Raw genomic sequence first — 18,870 nt, forward strand, 5'->3', positions numbered from 1 at the left:
AAAGAAAGATCGCATATTGTAAAGCTCAAGAGAAGCTTCGTTCGATGTTCAATTGGCGAAACCGATATCCATGTAATCGAATTCGGTATGCTGTCGAGTTATCGACTTCGATAAAGCGGACGACAGAAAATATGAGGACATGAACTTCGAGTTGACTATATCGTACCTCTCGTACGGAGGAATGTACCTGCCGGCGCCGCGTTGTGGCGTCGAGTTAATGATTGAACCTTTCGCATGAACCGTTTGTATACACTTCCAAACAAACATCATTGGAAACAAAGTTATTATAGTGACAATTGAATACGGTATTCTGTTTGAATGAAGTCTGAAGATATGCTTCACGTAACCGTAATCAAAGTTTCTCATTCTTATCTCTCTTATCCTCTTTATCAATTTGCTCGTAAAACTTGTAAGGGAATTCTGAAAGCATTTCTCCATTCAGAAGGAGGTACCACGCATCTATATGAAGAATTTTATGTTATTTCATACTAAAGAAACTACTTAATTTAACCGAAAAAATTATTAGTTTAATCAAATGCAATTTACTATTTCCATCTACAAAATCTAAATACTTCCTGTACAAGAAAAAGAATCTTTAACTTGATAGCGATACCAGTTTATTTTCAAATTACAACTACGATACTCTGAACCTACAATGAGACCTTCGAGTTTTGAATTGAGGTAAAACGTTTCACACTGATAGATTTCGTCACTTTGTTCTCAAAAATATTCCATCATAGGACAAAATACTCAATATTTCTTACGATATCGTCAATTAAAGTTCCAATTGTAAATCTCCTACATGCACTTTCTTCGTGTCCAGGAACAATTTCGTGGAACGATCGAGAATGGTCGTGGTCGCTGTTCATTAGACTAAAGCGATTTCCCTGAAGTACAAACACGGATGACTAGCCTGGGATGTGTTATAAATCCTTTCTGACCTCCCCACGTTGCGACGTAGTATTGTGATACACCGATTAAGGAAGATTGGAAGAGGAAGATATAATCCCCCGATTCGACTCTCATAAGAGAACGTAATGCACGGGTCATATCGGCGTGTACGATATTACGTTTATTACGCGTTTCTCCGATACGCTATGAGAGGACCGAGTGGCGCCAACCAGCCGGTCTCCGCTTATGTATACCTAGCTATCTACGTACGTTTCTTCAGAAACGTGTATTAGGCCCGCGTATTCGCATGGTCACCCGTCTACTGTGTCTACCTATGCTCTACACGCGTTTTATTTCCATTCGAAGAATAAGCGACGGCTCTCTGTAGACTTGGTAGACCTGGTATACCTCGTCCGCCAACAGATTAGAGCAGCGAATCGAATATTTATAGCAGCCCGTTTTCATGATCGCACGCGCGCCGTTCAACGATGTACAGAGGATAGGGGGACACAGTGCCTGTGTACAGTGTTGCGTTTCGATAACGCCACGGGAGTTCGCGATCCATTCTTCTTCTTCTTCTTCTTCCTCTTCTTCCGGATTTTTTCTTCTTCTTTTCTATTCTTTCATGGCAACTGGAGATAGCGTAATCTGGGAATCTGGTCGATAAATTCTGAACTATTCCGAGATCAAACGCACCACAGACTCAAACGTACGTCTTGGAGTTATTGGCAATTTTCTTGTTCTTTATGCCTATAGCGCTGCTTTATGTCCGTCCCGCGATCCTGATTACAGTGTGCACGAGAGGCGTTCTTTATCCGGCGCCTGTTACCGCGCGTTTGGTAATATTTATACTTATATTCTTACGTCGCAGGAATTAACAACGTTTTACATCCGTTATTTTCGTAGTTCTGGTATTATTTCATGACCTCATTCGAACCGGTCCTGTGCACTTTCGACTACGCGAATGCACGCGAGCTATGTTGGTGATTAACGACGTTCCTCCATCCTTGGCTATTATCCAATACATGTCTCTGGCGCCAATAATAAATTAATAATTTCCGCGGAATTCGCGATACCTGTCCTTCCCCGATATATATTTCTTTCTTTCTTTTCCTTTATCAAAACGTGACATTATTGAGTCGAAGGTCAGCCAAATTAATGGAATGCGGCATTGTTTGTCACTGTTTTCGATCGTGTTCTCTCGATCAATTAAAATTGTCACTCTGTGTGAACGTAGTTGCTCCCAATTGTACTGTTCCAAGACGCGAGACACGGTCTTGCTGTTTGCACTAACGAGCAACAACGTTCGACGGACTCGTGAAACTGCCGAGACCACAAACTTACTCTTCTTGTCCACCCGGAAACATCGCACGGTGCTATATTTCTCACGCAGTAATTACTTCGCTTGCGGTTCAAGAACCTTCGACAGACCAGCGGTCCTTAATACAGAGAATGCAGATTAATGGTAACGTAGTTACTCCGCGAACTCGAATAATCTTTACAATTTAAACTACATTAAGCATTCGTCAGAAAAATTCATTTAATACATAATTTGCAAAACACTCGCATCTTATTAACCGCATGTCAAGGTAATAGCCAGGATGAAAGTCATGGATATCTTAAAAAAGTGATTGTACAGTTTGCCCCACATTAAACATCTAACACTACATAACCATAAAAATACATTTAATACATAATTCCGAAAATACCGACATGAATCAGAGACCACGAATCTTACTTGCCGCATCTCAAGGTAATGTCCAGGATGTACGCCATGGAATGGCCAAAAACATGTTATGGGGAGCAAGCAGCATCGCAATGGCCTTGCCTAAAAGTCGGTAGCTTACGAAACAGCACGTGGCTGCGGTATCGTCGGGGTGTGGTCTTTGCGGTTTCTCCCGTTACATCATCACAAATATATGGTCAGTCTAGTCATGCACTTTCTGCTCGCGGTTAGCGTTCTTTTTTTTTTACCTTTTCCTTTTCTCTTCTTCGTCTTAATCTTCTTCGCGAGTCTCTGCACGCGCTCAGGAGGATTCACCCGTAAACGCGTATAAGATTACGTGGCACACATAATCGAGTGCGCGAGCTTTAATTAACCCTCGCTATTATTCGTTGGCACGAAGAACCGATCGCATTACGCGCGGCTGAAGCATTAAGCCGCGGTAATGAAAGAGTACGACAACCCTTGCACGTGTTGCATTCGTTTCAAAAGGTATATTCGTAAGTTTCAACCAACGAAACGTTCATTTCCTTAAGCCTTCGCCACAAAAATTGATTAGGATCCTAGCAGCTTGAATCACTGTGTTTCTACGTTTCTATAATAGTATCACGATGTTTCCCAGTCGCGTTTCTAGTATCTTGGTATTCCAGAGTCGTGTGAAATTCTCGTACAGCGAATTCCGTATGAATATGAAATCAGGTACACGTTTCGCGGTTTCTTTGGCAAAAGGTATTCTTTAAACAAACTGTTTGTTCGACATTCTTTAGTACTGAGTAATCAAATTACAAGTGGCTTCGTAGTATCGATGGAAACAATTCCTCGTACAACTTTGCATTCCCACCTCAGTGTCTGGTGAGCGCGATGTTCTGCGGTCGTGGTTCGCGGAAAGTACGGAATCGGTTGGCAGAAGGAATGAATTTTCAGCAGAAAACGGGCCGCTTTGAAGTGCAGGCGGATCGCTGCCGTTGAGTCAGTCCTTGGCATCGATCGCCATAAGTTAGCGATCGACAAGTTCGTGTACATACGCAGAAAGCCTTCGTGCGTCGTGCACGATCAATCAGCGGGCCTTTTTAAAAATTTCAGCCACGTATTACGACTATTACGAGTAATACTTAGAGGTAGTCAGCTCTCCCTTTCTCTCTCTTTCTCTCTCTGTTCTCTGACGTCTGCCGCGTTCTTTCGCGGGCCAGCTAACGCTGCTACTACGAGCAGAGTGACTCAGCGGCCAGCAATCTCATTCATCGGCGCGAAAGAGGAGTATTGCGGCGAACCGCGTGTATAGAACGCTTTTGCAACGACGCTTCGGGGAACGAGATGTTTTCTAGGATGGGAAAGCGTTTTAGTAATTAGAGCCATTCGTTAAACGCGACGTCCCGTCGTTGCTTCGTGTATTCAACTTATTTTTCACATCCCTTATCCCGCCCCCTCTCTCTCTCTAGTCTATTCGTTCTTGAGTTAGTTCACGACAGCTAAAACGACACACGCAGATTTACTATTCGTATATAACGCGAGCCACGTGAACTTTCAGTGATAAATTCGATTTTCTGAAATTCTAACCGAGTCCGATACCTGGTAAATCCGTACGGAGAATTAATTACCCGTTATAGGCAAACATGTAACTCTCTCGAATACATTCTTCACATGTAGCACGCGATATTTTGTAGCCAGTATCGGAATCGCGCGGCTCCTTTCACGGGGCGAAGGAGGAGACACGATCCGCGGCTCCCTTTTTGACAGATGTTCCGTGAAATCATGCCATGCAAATGGTGTACCCGCGTCAAAGGAAGTCTACATTTTTCTCCTCTACCCACGCTTCGAGCTGGCAATTCAAAGTGCACGCTTGATAATAATCGGCTGTGATTTCATCTGTTATTTTCATGAGTTGTCGTCAGTGGGTAGGCAATTCTCGAGGTCTAAAATATATTGGTTGCTTTGATACGCCTATGTACATTCACTTTTGTGGTATTGATATTGTTTAATAAGAAACAGTTTTACGCAGAATCGCATAATCCTATTGCAATTAATTTTTAACGCATCATTCCTTGGAATATCGGAGTTAAAAGTTGAAAACTATAAAGATACAGTCGTCTAATCTATATAGAAACGTATGTATTTAATTCCAATAAGAAGAACATCGTGTCGTTCGTTCGATAAATAAAAGGATTAGAATGTTTCTCGTTGGCACGCAGATAAGTACATCGTTGTAATTGTTCGCGGTAGATTCGCACCAAAGATAGAGCTATTCGTCAGTCAGCGGCTCTATTTTTTCCCTGTCTGGTTAAAAATAGATACAGACAATCCGTGTCAGCGGTTTGTGACCCACGGGCTGTTTTGAAACACTTTTATTTCTTCGATGCGCGTGAAAATAGCTGCCCATTTATTTCTGTGTCGTTAGCTGCCCTATATTTTTGGTCCAGTAATTTACTAAATCCAAACACTCTGATAAATATATCGCGTACCCATCTACGCGCTATCGCCCGAGGTCGATCATTTTCTTCATTCTATACCGTGAGTGATTCGTTATTACTATAATTTTCAACGTTTTATCCGTAACAATCGAATTTGCATAATGATATAGTAAAAGTTTCACAAAATAGAAAGTGTCGCTAATAGCCTAATCTGTACCATTGTTTACAAGGTAAAAGCTCTCTATCAGCTACGTCCTATCAACCAGACCGTTTCGAAAGAAACCTCGCGTTTTTAGAATCGAATCACGTCAAATTTCCCAGTTGCGCTCTGACTACGAAATTACACTTCATTGTTCACCAACCGCAATTTACATACAAGGCAGAGCACGGTTATCGCTATTAAACCGTGCACGAAACATGCCCGCACGCAATTTCGTGGCAAAGCTAAGGCCAGATTTTTCTCGCAAATTGATCGTTGATTCTGTTTCCTCTCTGCTTCCCCAACCGGTTGTATGCAACTTGCGACGACTTCCTTTTGGCAATTTATAGCCAGACGTTTTCTTTGCCAACGATTATTTTCACAAATGCGAACACTTCCATGAACATGCTTCTTCTTTATTCTACAAACACGTGTTTTGTGGAAGCGATAAAATTCCGTTTACTATCAATAACGATCGCACCCAAGGCCTGGCTGTCTTGTGCATTTGTCGTAGACCGTCCTAAATCTACTTGACAATCGTTCCGCCCTCTCGTTTCTCTTCCCGACTGTCGTCCACGAAATTGCATCTTAACGTAATCCTCCAGGATCGATGCTGAATCATACGTAGAGACTTCCAAAGCGTACGAGACGTGCATTATTCTACGCTTACGAATCTTCGAATTAATGCAGCTCGCGCGTGCATTACAGTGAATCGGCGCGATTACGTTTTTATTTCGATCGGTAAATGAAGACTGGCGGATTGTTATCGGGTCGCAATAGCGGCCGATTTAACGAGGCGCAAATTGTCGACCACCAGTATCGCGTTAGTTCCTTCGTTATTTACACTGAGTCACACTGTAAATATAGATACGCATTCATGACGCGAACACCACGAGAGCGGCGTTGGATACTTTTATCGCCGTGACTTTCCCCGTTGCATCGGTAATTACCCTAATTCCCTCGATTACCATAATAAAACGTTTCAACCTGTCAATTTGCCCGCTGATCAAACCTCCGCGGGAAATTGGAACGTTAACGGTATTGAGATCGGTTTTAACAATTCTACAAAGTCGAATCCCAGATGGTTACAAAAACAGACTGATTCGTCATGATCGTATCTAATGTTTTACACATGTTTCCCGTGGGAAATTTGTTTATTAGCTTTCGAACGAAGAGCAGGAAATTGATTCACGAGCTTCCATGTGGTTGGAGAAAAATTGCGCTGAACGTAACGAAATTGCAATGTTACGCATTGGATTAATAATAGCGGGTATCGTGGAGCAGTTGTGTAAAACCATAGAGAGATGAATTGCCATTCGAGCTTGAAACCATGCCAGGTCTCGTCGATTCTTTTTCTGTCTTTCATTTTGAATCCGTACTCCCTCTGGTATCGTTCATAACAAAGTACTTACGTATGTGTCAAATGTAGTAAATTCTTCAGTATACGTACCTATGTGTTCGTGCACAGTAAACGAGCAACACGACACCATGTTCAAATACATGATTAATCGTGCTATCGTCCCGAGCAGTGGCATCGATATCGAAATGTAATTAAAAGGCATATCGCTATCTCCGTTTTCACTGTTAAGAATATCGAATTTGATGCAAAATCTTGGCATAAGTACGAAGATATATGTATCTGGAATCTCGTATCGAGGAATTCGTAATATTTTTTTCTGTGCGTATTATTGAGTGTATAATATCATTCAGTTCGTTATCATCGTTTTGCAACCCGTTTTGACGAAATTTTGACGGAGTTTATTGACAAAACGCCCAAAATTGCGCGACACGCTGATAACGTATTTACATGTACGTCTATAAAATTTTAATCTTTTTAATAAGCTCAGACTACATACTTATCAGCAGCGATAAATATATGAACCAATACAATGTTGATTTCCATTGTTCCGCTTAAATATAATACAAATATCAGAGATATGCACATATTCAATATACTTATTATGTCATGGTTTCGTTTTAATATTAGATACAAGAATCGTGATTTATGTGGTACCAGATATCACTAACTGACTCACAAATCTTGCTATACGCTTTCCCAAGTTATCAAATTTCTTCTTTAATTCCAAAATCATCTCGTAAATAAGCCTCTTAGAAGCCAAATTGATCAGCTTCACTTCTTACGAAGTTCTTAATCTTATTACTCAGCTATATAATCAGTATTTAACATCATAAAAAAGAAACGAATTAGGGATAGCATAAACGATTGTAAAAATCCATATCTGTAGTCGTAACTTGTTACACTGATGTGACGACTAGAGACGATCAGTGTGGCTTTTAAGAAATTCAAATCTAACGATCTATCAATTTCACAGTTGTTTCATTCTAATAATACGTCCCAATTCGTAGATGGCAGTGACATGGTCATAAATAATAACAAGCAAACAGAAATAATAAATGAAACGGGTTTATATTAAAATCTGCAAGATCGACGGCAACACCGATCCATCGTTTTTACTGAGAAGAATCGACGTAATCGTCGGCTAGTCGGTTGCACTTCCGATTACGTATCGTCGGTCACGACATGACGTAACGTCCAAATTTATGATTAATCGCTGTTCAGATAGTCTCGCGTTCCTTCTTTCGGCTCGGCTTCGTAGCTTCTGCACGCCGCGACAGTATATTCGCGTTGACGAACGTGCGAGTGAGTGCGCTGGCAAGTGTACACGAGCTCAGAGCTCATGCGTACACGCATGTACGGATGCTGCTGCGGAATATAATAGCGGTAATACGATGGAACTGGGGCAGTCCTGCTTTGACGGGCGTCTTAGAAGCCTCTACCTGGCTGCTGCTCCGTTTCGCCATCGTCACGCGAATTTTTATTTTTGGAAACGTTCGATTCTGGAGGTTCGTTCCTTTTTTACTCGATTCGACGTTCGCGAAATTCTGGGGACAAATTGTGAATTGTGAAAATTCGATATCCACGATTAGGCTGCAGATTTTTATACGTTTGTGAAAAATTTAAAGATGCGATATAAAATTTCCGAAGTAGAATATTCGTTATAGTATTTATTAAGCGAAAGAAATATCGTTTATTCGTGATCACGAAAATTTGTTTTTACATAAATATCCGCAGTCTATTCATGATTGATAATTGAATCGCGGTGAATTTTTTTTAGAAATCAAATTGTTTTAAAAATTCGTATTTTGTTCGTCTTTATTCCTTTGGGTGATCTAGTGAATTTGGAGATGTGAGATTTTTAAATCGAGTGAAATGTCGGTAGGTTAGGATTGTATTAGAAGCGGACAAGTAAAGCTTCGACATTCCGTGGAAACTAGAGTGAGTTCATCCAGTTCAATTTAATAGACGGTCACGTGTAAACTAGCAAAGGTTAACATGACAGAAGCGATAGACATCCGCAAGCGATAACTGTCGACTTTCACGTCGATTTATTTTTCCCATCTTACGAAAGCTAATGTATATCTTTTTCGTTTTCTTCGTTTTACTTCTTAACGATTTCTACGGATTATCGCTTAAATACACATCACGAACATTACATATGCGGTGTAGTAGCGTAAAAGATAGCAATATTTACTTTCAATCAACGTTATCCACGCATGATACGGTGAACGAGAAAATTCTTAGAATCACTAATCGTTTTCTTCTCTCGAACTTATCCATTTTTGCACTTACACACGTACACAAATAAGATAGGGAAACAAAAATCCATAAAATAATCACAAATGGCTGGTATCGAAATACTGCAATATTTCGGAGTCTTAGCTCGAAGTATAAGCTTGTTTTAAAATGTTTAATTTCTGCCAGTGCACCGGTTGAGTCATGAACTTTCATCGAAGATGAACCGCCTCAGGTGAAAACTAGTTGCTCTTTAGATGAATGTCAGATAATGACGATAAGCGATGTGTATTTATACGTTGATTATCCTCGTGACATATTGTGTTCGTGTGCATTTCGCGGCACGCGTGATGCTGCTATGTTATTAGCCTCGGTGCAATTATCAATTTGCAACATTTGCTATGGCACAGTGTTCGCGGTAGTACCGCGTGTCTCAGGATCGAGTGGCCATTTATTAAATTGTTTTCATTAATCGAACGCTGTTTGCGACAAATGGCTCGGAAAATGTAAATTAGCGATCGGTACCATCGTCGATTTATCTCTCGCGCAGCGATGATTCGAAATCACGCGCGCTTCGTGACATCGTGGCGGTCGTCATCCAACCATTCATTTGCCGGTGATTGATCAATCGTATAATTAATACTTGTCTGCATCGCATCTGCACTTGCAGTCGCGGATTTAGAACGTAAATGATTCGACTGTTTCTGAGGAAAACTGCAGATTTATCTTATTACTCGACGCATGGCCAGACGTTGGACGTTACTTCAGTGTATTTTTATCTAGATTGTAACAAAATGTTGCTCTGTGTTCGCATTATTCGATACTTAGATCACTTTTAAACGTGGAATTAAGAATATAGATCGATTGTTTGCTAATCGATGCTATACAAAATATTTTTCATTTAGTAATTAAATAATATTAAACGTGGTAATTGAGAGACAAATTAGTAAAAACAGCTCCTGTCAAGTTTTCCGCCCATTTAGATGATAATACATTTAATATAGTATTCAGAAGATTATATTCTATCTTACAATCAAAAAAAAAAAAAAAAAAAAAAAATTAACTAAACCATCTACAATAAGTACAAATACATTGACTGCAATTGTGTAATATGTTAAATGTTTTTTTCAAACAGTTTGAATACATAGAAGAAAAATTAAAGATGTCAGAGTATTTTTTTGTTTCTCTGAAGAAAAACAAACCTGCACAAAGGTCATTTTTGTTATGAGCCCTTTCTTTGTTATTTATTATACACTTTTTATATACCTTCTTAGATAAATAAGAATAGAAAGTAAAAGATAAGTCGCTAGAGCAACATGCGAATACAATGCTTTATATGTACATACACATCTATTTCGTTTACGCAATATGTTTCCAGATTTGCATGGCTTTTCAACTGATGTCACATTCCGGAATTATGATAAACATAACGAATATTTGAACCAAGGGAGCATCGTCTTGGGGGAAGGACGTTTCAAGAATCGTTCAACTTTTCTTTAAATATTTCATGATATTTCTGAACAAAAATATTTTTGCAAATCCGCTAAGAATTCTTGGCAATGTTTTTCATGCAATTCAATTCACATCGTTCGCATGAAATTACGCAAGTGCACGTCAATGCGAGACGTCATTTCTTGCGCATTAATTACATGCACTGTTAGCAAACACAGCGATGAACTTCAAACGACGTGTTTGAAAGCCTCTATACAGCACTTAGCTTGCCCGATTGTGAGAGATGCTAATTGCTATCTACATAAACGTTGAGTCTTCCAACTCTTGTTAAGTGTGCGCAGAAATTACATCGCTCTGATTTGCTGCTCTTATTACTGACATTACTGTGACTACTAACTGTGACATACTACTTCAAGCAAACACGAAATGTTTAGGATTATTTATGTTTAATTAATGAAACTTTATACATTCTATAAAAAACGATATATTCAGAAATAGAATAGAATTCGAAGGTGATTAAAAATTGAAATTTTACATATGAAATTTATATATATAACTTGTCTGGTGTGTAGCGATTAAACCGGTATTCATGGTCGATGACGCGACGAAAGCGAGTAATCGATTTATCCAGGCCGAGATGAAAAGGCCAGTCAATTCATTGAGAGAAAATTTTGGGCATCATATTTTCCGCGTGTTAACGTAACGCTGAATTAATGAATACGTAAGTAGATACTGACGAAAATGATGGTTCTTCAATAAAGTACATCGTGATTACCATTAAAATGTACAATACGTCGTTTACTGAAAAATGCTCGCCAATTTATTTTTATAACTTTCTTCTCTACGTCGCGTCGATTTAGCTGATTCCGTACAGGAGCCTAATCTGTCTCTTCGCCACTAAAGGGTTGTTATTAACTTTTAATGAGATGCGGTTCGTTATAAATTCCATTCAACATCCACGAGGCAATCTCGTACCTCGAAAATCGACGATCACAAAAATTTATGTTCCAATATATTTCTGCAATTTTTTGGAGCATCAGAAAAAGTGTTTAACGCTGTATGCTTACGTCTAATTAAAGAAGAAACGAGTCTCTGCATTTCTTACATGGTATCTATCTCATTTTTTTGTTTATTGAATTTGCAAATATCCGCGAAGTTACCCAGAAACGTGGAAACTAACCTTTTCTTATCCTTGAAATTCAAAAATAGACCGAGCGTATTTTCAGAATGATTTCCAAGAATTCTAATCCAGCGAAACGACTTCTGGTAACGATAACGAGAACAATTGTTCTTGGCTTAATGTATGTGCTACTTCGAAATCGGGAGTTCGTTAAATCTAGGCATAACGTTGGAACTCGTTCGAACGATATGCAATCCGTTTATTCTTGAAGTGAGCAATAATTAATTGCGAGTCTTGATAATCAAAAGAACAATCGTTCATTCGATCCGTAAACAATTATTCCTTCTCACTTAATCTTAATTCAATGAGAAAGCGTTTTATAAAGCATAATTTATGTTAAAAGCCAAATAGCGTCTCAAATATCTCAATATACGCTTCGATAAACCTTCACGATTTATAGACGTATTTATGATTTTATGTCATCGCTAATTTTCAATCTTGTTACCGTGGCAAAATGTTAATCGAACGGGTTTTATATTCCACGCCTCTTCCGTTTCTGATAAAAGTTTCAACATTTGAACCACTCGGTGGAAATATACTCGTTGAGTTAAGCACAATATTATCATCTGGCTGCTTGGATAATAGTTAACACGATATATTTCTCCTGTTCGTGAGATCGGAGTCCTGTAAACTTGTAAGACGATGAACATTTTCACGCTTGGAACTAGTGAGCCGGTGCACGCCCCGGTATATTTGATACGAGCTGCTGTCGCTGCCGCTGCTGTCAGCTGTAACGTAATATAAAACTTCAAGAACTTGCTGAGAACGCGTTCTAATGGTCGCGTAAATCCGCCCACTGTATCTTGTAAACAATTGCAAGAATGCCTGATGCAAGTCGGTATTCAATTACTGCCGCGATTGTCTTCCTTGTTTTGAAAGAAATTCTTCCTAGATGCTCTTTTGTACTATCGTGTGTAATATTACTTCCGGTTCATCAAATAATGTTAGGTAGATGAAGAAGTAATGTCGATTTTGAGGATGTAGCAGTAAATCAACTTAGTATGATGTTAATTTATTTGACCGTTCTGTTTGGTGTAATTTTTCTACGATTGCGTCATCGTTTCGGAAGTTTCTTAGTAGGTACTATCGCCATTTCATTGAAATAATTTTGTAATGACCTAAAACGATGATAATCTGACAGTGCCGTCTGCAGTATAGTGAGGACGGGAAAGACTAATACAATATTGTTACCTTTTCTAAATTTACATAATATAATTGACCAAGAAGAGACTTTGTTGTGTTTTACGTCTAACTATAGAAACTGCTTGATCTATACTCATTTTTATACCTTATGATATTTTATAAATATAGAATACAATTTCTTATTGTAAACCTATGATAAACATGAAACATTTGAAACTGATTTTCTTTACTATGATCAAACATCGAAATCACTTCTCTGCAAACGCAATATTTCTCAAACTATTCTTCGAACTTTAAACATTCAATTGTTCATAATTCAAGTTGCGTTCGGCTTAAACTGCATTGATTTCAAAAGCGAAACAAATTTTTTATTCGCAGAGTCATGTTCGCGCGATATTTATTGGTAAGAAAATCAGCTCAAGTTCACGCTCGTGAATAGGACGGAAACGGAACGTAAATTAATTGGTTCGACGCGACGGGGAATAACGATCTCCGCGAGCAACTCGAGTAGCAGGGAGTCTGTAAGTTGCAACGATACGCCGCAAATGAAAACGCGAGATCGGAGAAAGTAGACACACGTATGTAGGTAAGAAAAGATCTGGTAAACGTGTTAACGTCGTTACAATCACGGGAAGTGCACTCGACACGTTATTATGACGCGCTTTGATCGCTTTGAATCACCACAACCTTGATGATGACCTTTTAAAGCGTGCACCATCTAAACATGGTCGTTCGACATCATCACGCACAGCATCGTTCCGATGTTCCCGTCGTAATGAAGATATACGAAAGCGATAAACGTTACGACCGGACCGGACACGAGGCAATCCTTTCGCCGGTGTACCCGATATAAATCGGCACGTATTTGAACGCACCGGTAAAGTTACGTAAAGTCACGTGCAGGCGGGACGAGTGTGATTTTAATGCTCCCGATAAGGAAATGCTGAATCAATAGATATTAACTCGGATAGGACTATTATGTAACTTAGTTGATCCATCGGATGTTTCATCATCGAAGAGCCGTAAGAGTGGTCATGAGAGTCGAATGTTGTAGTTCATCGTGGTTTTGTAAACGTAAACCAAGCGAAAACCTTCCTACTTCATAAGGGAAACAATTTAAATATTCAGTCCGTTGTCAAACCAGCCCACGTTATTAAACTTGTCTAAGTATATTTGATTTTGGAGCTAAACATCTGTTTTTTTAACAATTGTTTTTGTTTTGTTTACAATTTTAAATTGTTTAGATATCGTGCGAGACAATATTCAAATATCGAAGGTATTAAAATATTACTTGTCTTAATAATTCTGTCCGTGTAGTTGATTGGTATTTGTACCATGCATTCCTGCCAATTTCGGACCACTACAGATTTTTCTGGATAATCTGTCGTTCGTAGCAACGATGCGCGTGAATTATCACAACGTTTAGCCTTGCGCTTGTACTAGACTCGAGAAAAATACGGAGGAGTTATATTATTGCACTTATATGTATGCTCGTTTTAGATTACCATAAGTATGAGTTGTAGCGAGTATGCGTGGCCTGACGCTCATTTACGTTCAACAGCGCTACGCCGTGTATAAACTTATTCGGAGTTTAAGGTTAATTGGCGTAGCCTTGCGCACTTATTTACATCCGTGCAATCACAAATCTTCAGGCCAGAATTATCGATCGTAAATTACTTCGTACATCGTACGCCAGTCGGACGCTCGTTCTGCTAACACGAAATGGTAATACTGTTCACCTTTGGTTGCATTCGATCTTCGTAAAACGAACATTTTTATGTCTCTCCATTGGTTTTAGCGAATTGAGCCTCGAACGTCTTAATTCTTAACGCAAAAAAAAGCCCAACGGATCTACCGTAAGTTTCGATACTTTACAATCAAAGTATGATTTTCAGGAAATTCGAAACGAAATAAGATTCTTAATTTTATCTCTTCAACTAAAGGTTAACCAAGAAATTTTCGTAACTTGAAACGAGTCCACAAATCTTCAAACAGTTACTTTGCTTCTGAATGCAACCATGACCACAACTTAGCGCGTAGAAACAAAACTCGCTCGAACTAGAGCAGGACGAAATTGAATCCGTCCTCAGCATATCGGGTAATATTCACTTCACACCAGGTTGCAAATCTAACACCAAACTAGCACAGTTCGATCGGGAAATAATTATATGATCAACTGCATAAACAAAGCCGCGTCATAACTAAATTTCAGACGAAATACACAGGCTCACGAAAATATTTAAGCAGTTGTAGACAACTTCTGCGTGTTATATAAAACATTTTGAAATCTCATTAACACTATTATGAGACATTACTATCGCAATCGTATTTGTAATGTTTGAAGTAAATCTGAAAATATCTATAGAAACTACGACATATTTGGTAGAAGTATATATTCCGGAGACCATAAAATTATTTGAAGTCAATTATCCGTTATATTAATAAACTTCGATATTCAGTATAATGAACTTTGACACTTATTATACAGTTGAGAAAGCTATGCATGGTGTATACTAATTTTTTACTAAATACATATATACATATACCTATGCAATAAATATCTTTCTAGTTTCTATATAGTATATATATTTTCAGAGTTTCAAAATTGACCAATATAATTATGACAGTCGTGTCTTCTTACGGTGCTAATGAAATTTCAAAACGTTTTATATAACTCATACAATATGGACATGAAAGATTTCTATGATAAGTGTTCAAATACTCGTACTTTTGGTGTAAATCGTGATGCGTTTGACGAATAATAGTTTGGGAGCGCAATAGGTCGTCATGTCGATGCGTCACGAGGTGTGGGTCGGACGATTCATTCGCGTGTTTATTATTGCCGATGGAAATAAAAATAATGCAAGTACGTAGCTGCCTATATGACATCAGCCAATCAATTCGTTTTGCGTGATGATGCATGAAGTGCATCGGATGAATGCTGCGTGAGAGTATCGGTGTCATCATTTGGGTGTGGGTGCTACGAACTGTGGCTCCGTTGAAATTCTTGCACGCAATTAACTATTTCGATACACTTTGCGCTCGAGCGGTTACATTCATTTTCCTGATAATTGCATGAACGCATGTCCGCCAATTGGAAATGTAAACTTCAATAGTTGACAGAATTTATAACAACGATGAAACACCATTTATTTGAACTTGTTGCACGGCAGACTATTCGGGTAATTGGAATTAAATAATTATTCCGACTATCTATGATTTTTTCTTTGATCAATATGCGTTTATGTTCAGATAAGTGAATTCAATCGATGAAAGTTTAATTAATAACGTTAAATTTAAATTTCGTCCTAACAAAGGAAATTCTGTTATAATAAAGTATTGGCTATTACATTTTTCGAAAGTAACTATTAGATTGCGAATTTGTTTGCATTTATGGGAAATTTGAAGATGCACAAATGCACGTTGTGCATGGTGTGCACAAATATGTAAAATAAAAATATGAATTCTGAGGACATTTTATTATTAATTAGTGAGTTTGCAGGCACCTATAGAATGCTATCCAGAATGAAGTCTAGCGAGTTAAATTTATGTTTATTCTCAACCACAGTATATCAAATAGAATTTTTCATCCGCGTTATGTAGAAAGTTTCCAGTCACGGCTACTGCAAATTGTCCGTTATCCACTCGAGTTCGAACTCATAACTCTGGAACACCCTATATTCCGTACGTAATTACAATAATCAGACAGAGCTTTACGATCTTTAAACGTAAAATTGTTCCTTGTCAGTGGCACTATAATACTCAACTCCCTCGACGGCAATGATAAAACCACGAAATAAGACTGGAAACGCAAATAAAATCAAATTTGCAAGCCGGAGAAAACACAGTTGAGCAAGTGGCTCTACGAGCGTCCTGACGTTAGCGTAACGTGGTTCAATTCACTCAAATTGCCTTTGCTATTAACATTCATTCCGCCTGAAATGGCTAACTCGCTGTCAACTAACCAATAAATTTTTTAAAACCATTGCGTAACGAAAGCTTATCACTCGAAAAGTTCAATAATAGTGCATGAGTGCTATTGGAAAGCGTGTTAAACGATGATTCTAACGAGAACACCTACGAACTTGTCTGTCATTTACTATAAATGTACTTTACGTTTTGAAGTAACACCGTGTGTTACGCTTCGTAAACGTATATTTTCGAGCATGATGTATTGATACAGGGTTGAATATCGTGACTGCCTGAGCACGCTAACGATCTGTGCACGTTCAGTACATTCCGTTGAAGTTCGATGGCGATATAGTTCACCGAAATCGTTTTCGTGTTCGTGTCTTAACCTCTTTGCTCCTACTGAAACAAATATGTTTCACGATTTTACTATTTATAGGCCGAGCCTACTACATGCTTTCGTGCATTATCGTTCGTTTTGTAAATACAATTTCTTGATCAAAATTTGTATGCGTTACTAGTGAAAGATGTGAGTTCTCTAACAAATGGATGAGCATTACGGAAAGAAATCTTTATGGCATCGGAAAATTACTTCGTGTACCATTGCTGTCTTGTCTTGTTTACTACGCACAACTATTTTCAGTAGCTGAATTGCTATGATTATTTATGTGCGTATTCGTATTCCAATTCCATGTTTTGTTAATAGTTATATCTACGTTTAAAAAATATCTCATTTTTACCGTGATTTATCCTATCAGTCCTCATAGAACACATATATAGAGGGAGAATGTGTCTCACTCCATTTTTTCCTTTGATTTGTTACATCAACATAAGAAATATTATGTTAATTCGTTCGTTGGATCTATTTCTGATTAGAAACTTCTATTGGAAATTGAAAAAGTAGTTCAAGATTTCTGGCATAAAGCATTAATATTCTTTAAGTTCTCCGTTATAGTATAAAGTATTAGTTAATTAGTTAAAACTTAGTTATAAAAGTAGTATAGTGTGTGTGTGTGTGTGTGTGTGTGCGTGCGTGCGTATGCGCGCTCGCACGTGTGTATGGAAATACCAACAATTCATTTGGAATTTATCGATGCACATAATCACAGTATAGTTACTGAAGAAAGTTTTGCAGCAGCCAGTCGGTTCCGTTAGGAATGCCTAGATTCTAAGCTGTCCACCGGTCTATTCTCGCAGTCCAAGGGAACGTATCGTCAATACGATCTTTGAAACGGCTCACGGCGTTTCTGGTCCGTGTTGGACTTCGGTTTCCATTTTACGTCTATGTTTAGACCTGGACCAGCTGATGTCGATAAACTAGGCCGAATTGCAGCGCTTCCGTAACGTTTATTGTCAGACCAAAGGTGATTCTTCCCCATTATACTCGGTGTTGAATGAATTTATAACATTGTTCTCCATGATTGATGTTTCTACTCGTAACACTACTTTCGCGTATTTTCATTGATTTAAAAGGATTTAGTCACTATGCGTGACTCAAGAGTCCATTTAAACAAGTTTTGTCAACTATTCTCTGCTCGGATAGTTTCGTGTTTGAGGTCAGTGGCAGCTTATTCAAGATCTCGTGTTAACAATTGTTGATCGTTAGTTTCGTAGAATTCGCACATCAATTTAACCACACGTTACAGCTCTGCAAGGATTGAATAAATTTGCATTAACGAGGTTTGCAGGTGGGCTGCCGAGATACCAGATTTAGATGGAGCACTAGCAAATTCAGATTAGTCGTTTAGGAACAGTCATGATTCACTTCGACGCGATGCTTCGTTTGTTGCATCAAAAACGAGACACGCATTCTCATGACTTAGTCAGTCAGTTTCTCGTTCGTCGAATAGAGTTATACGTTACGGCGTATCCGACAGGTGACAACTGTCTCGGATCGTTCGGATACATTTAATCAGATTTCGGAGATAAATGGATCTTGTCAGAGAGCACAAGCATTTCTCAGAAGTTTCATTATCTTCTTACAATGGTTACGCGTCTTCGATTCAAGATCGTTTCATTACCTTGCCTCTTATCGTATCATTTCTACCTTTCACTCTTATCTCTGATAAACATTTAATCTAATTCCAATGATATTTGATAAGATTTAATGCATCTTTTTTTATTGCTACCAATGAAACATCCAGAAATTACTTTTCACTTTCACCATGTAATTGAATCGATTCTTCTGTTTCCAGATGTGGCAATTAAGGTTTTGGATGTACATTCTGCTCATAGCGCTGTCGCTGGCTCCATTGCAGAGGGTCGCGGCTTGTAGCTGCATGAGCAGTCACCCTCAAATACTATTTTGCAATTCAGATTTCGGTAAGAATTTGCATGAAATTTGCTAGAAAAATACGATCTCTTCTGTTA

At 38.6% G+C, this 18,870-nt stretch overlaps 2 protein-coding genes across 5 annotated transcripts in view; one reads left to right on the forward strand and one right to left on the reverse strand.

The window, feature by feature from the left end:
- Positions 1 to 18,870, forward strand: part of Timp (Tissue inhibitor of metalloproteases) — a 339,739-nt gene that overhangs the window by 318,206 nt on the left and 2,663 nt on the right. For 2 of the 3 annotated variants that reach the window (XM_069123683.1, XM_069123682.1), the window contains exon 2: positions 18,696 to 18,822. In XM_069123683.1, coding sequence (XP_068979784.1) covers positions 18,696 to 18,822 — 127 coding nt within the window. Of the gene's footprint in view, positions 1 to 7,957; positions 8,087 to 18,695; positions 18,823 to 18,870 lie in introns of those variants that run through there. The other variant, XM_069123681.1, reaches the window with a different exon arrangement.
- Positions 1 to 18,870, reverse strand: part of Syn (synapsin) — a 48,735-nt gene that overhangs the window by 17,000 nt on the left and 12,865 nt on the right. The window lies entirely within an intron of this gene.

Source organism: Bombus flavifrons, chromosome 11, assembly GCF_040668555.2.
Source record: "Bombus flavifrons isolate JBK064 chromosome 11, iyBomFlav1_principal, whole genome shotgun sequence".
Lineage (NCBI taxonomy): Eukaryota > Metazoa > Arthropoda > Insecta > Hymenoptera > Apidae > Bombus > Bombus flavifrons.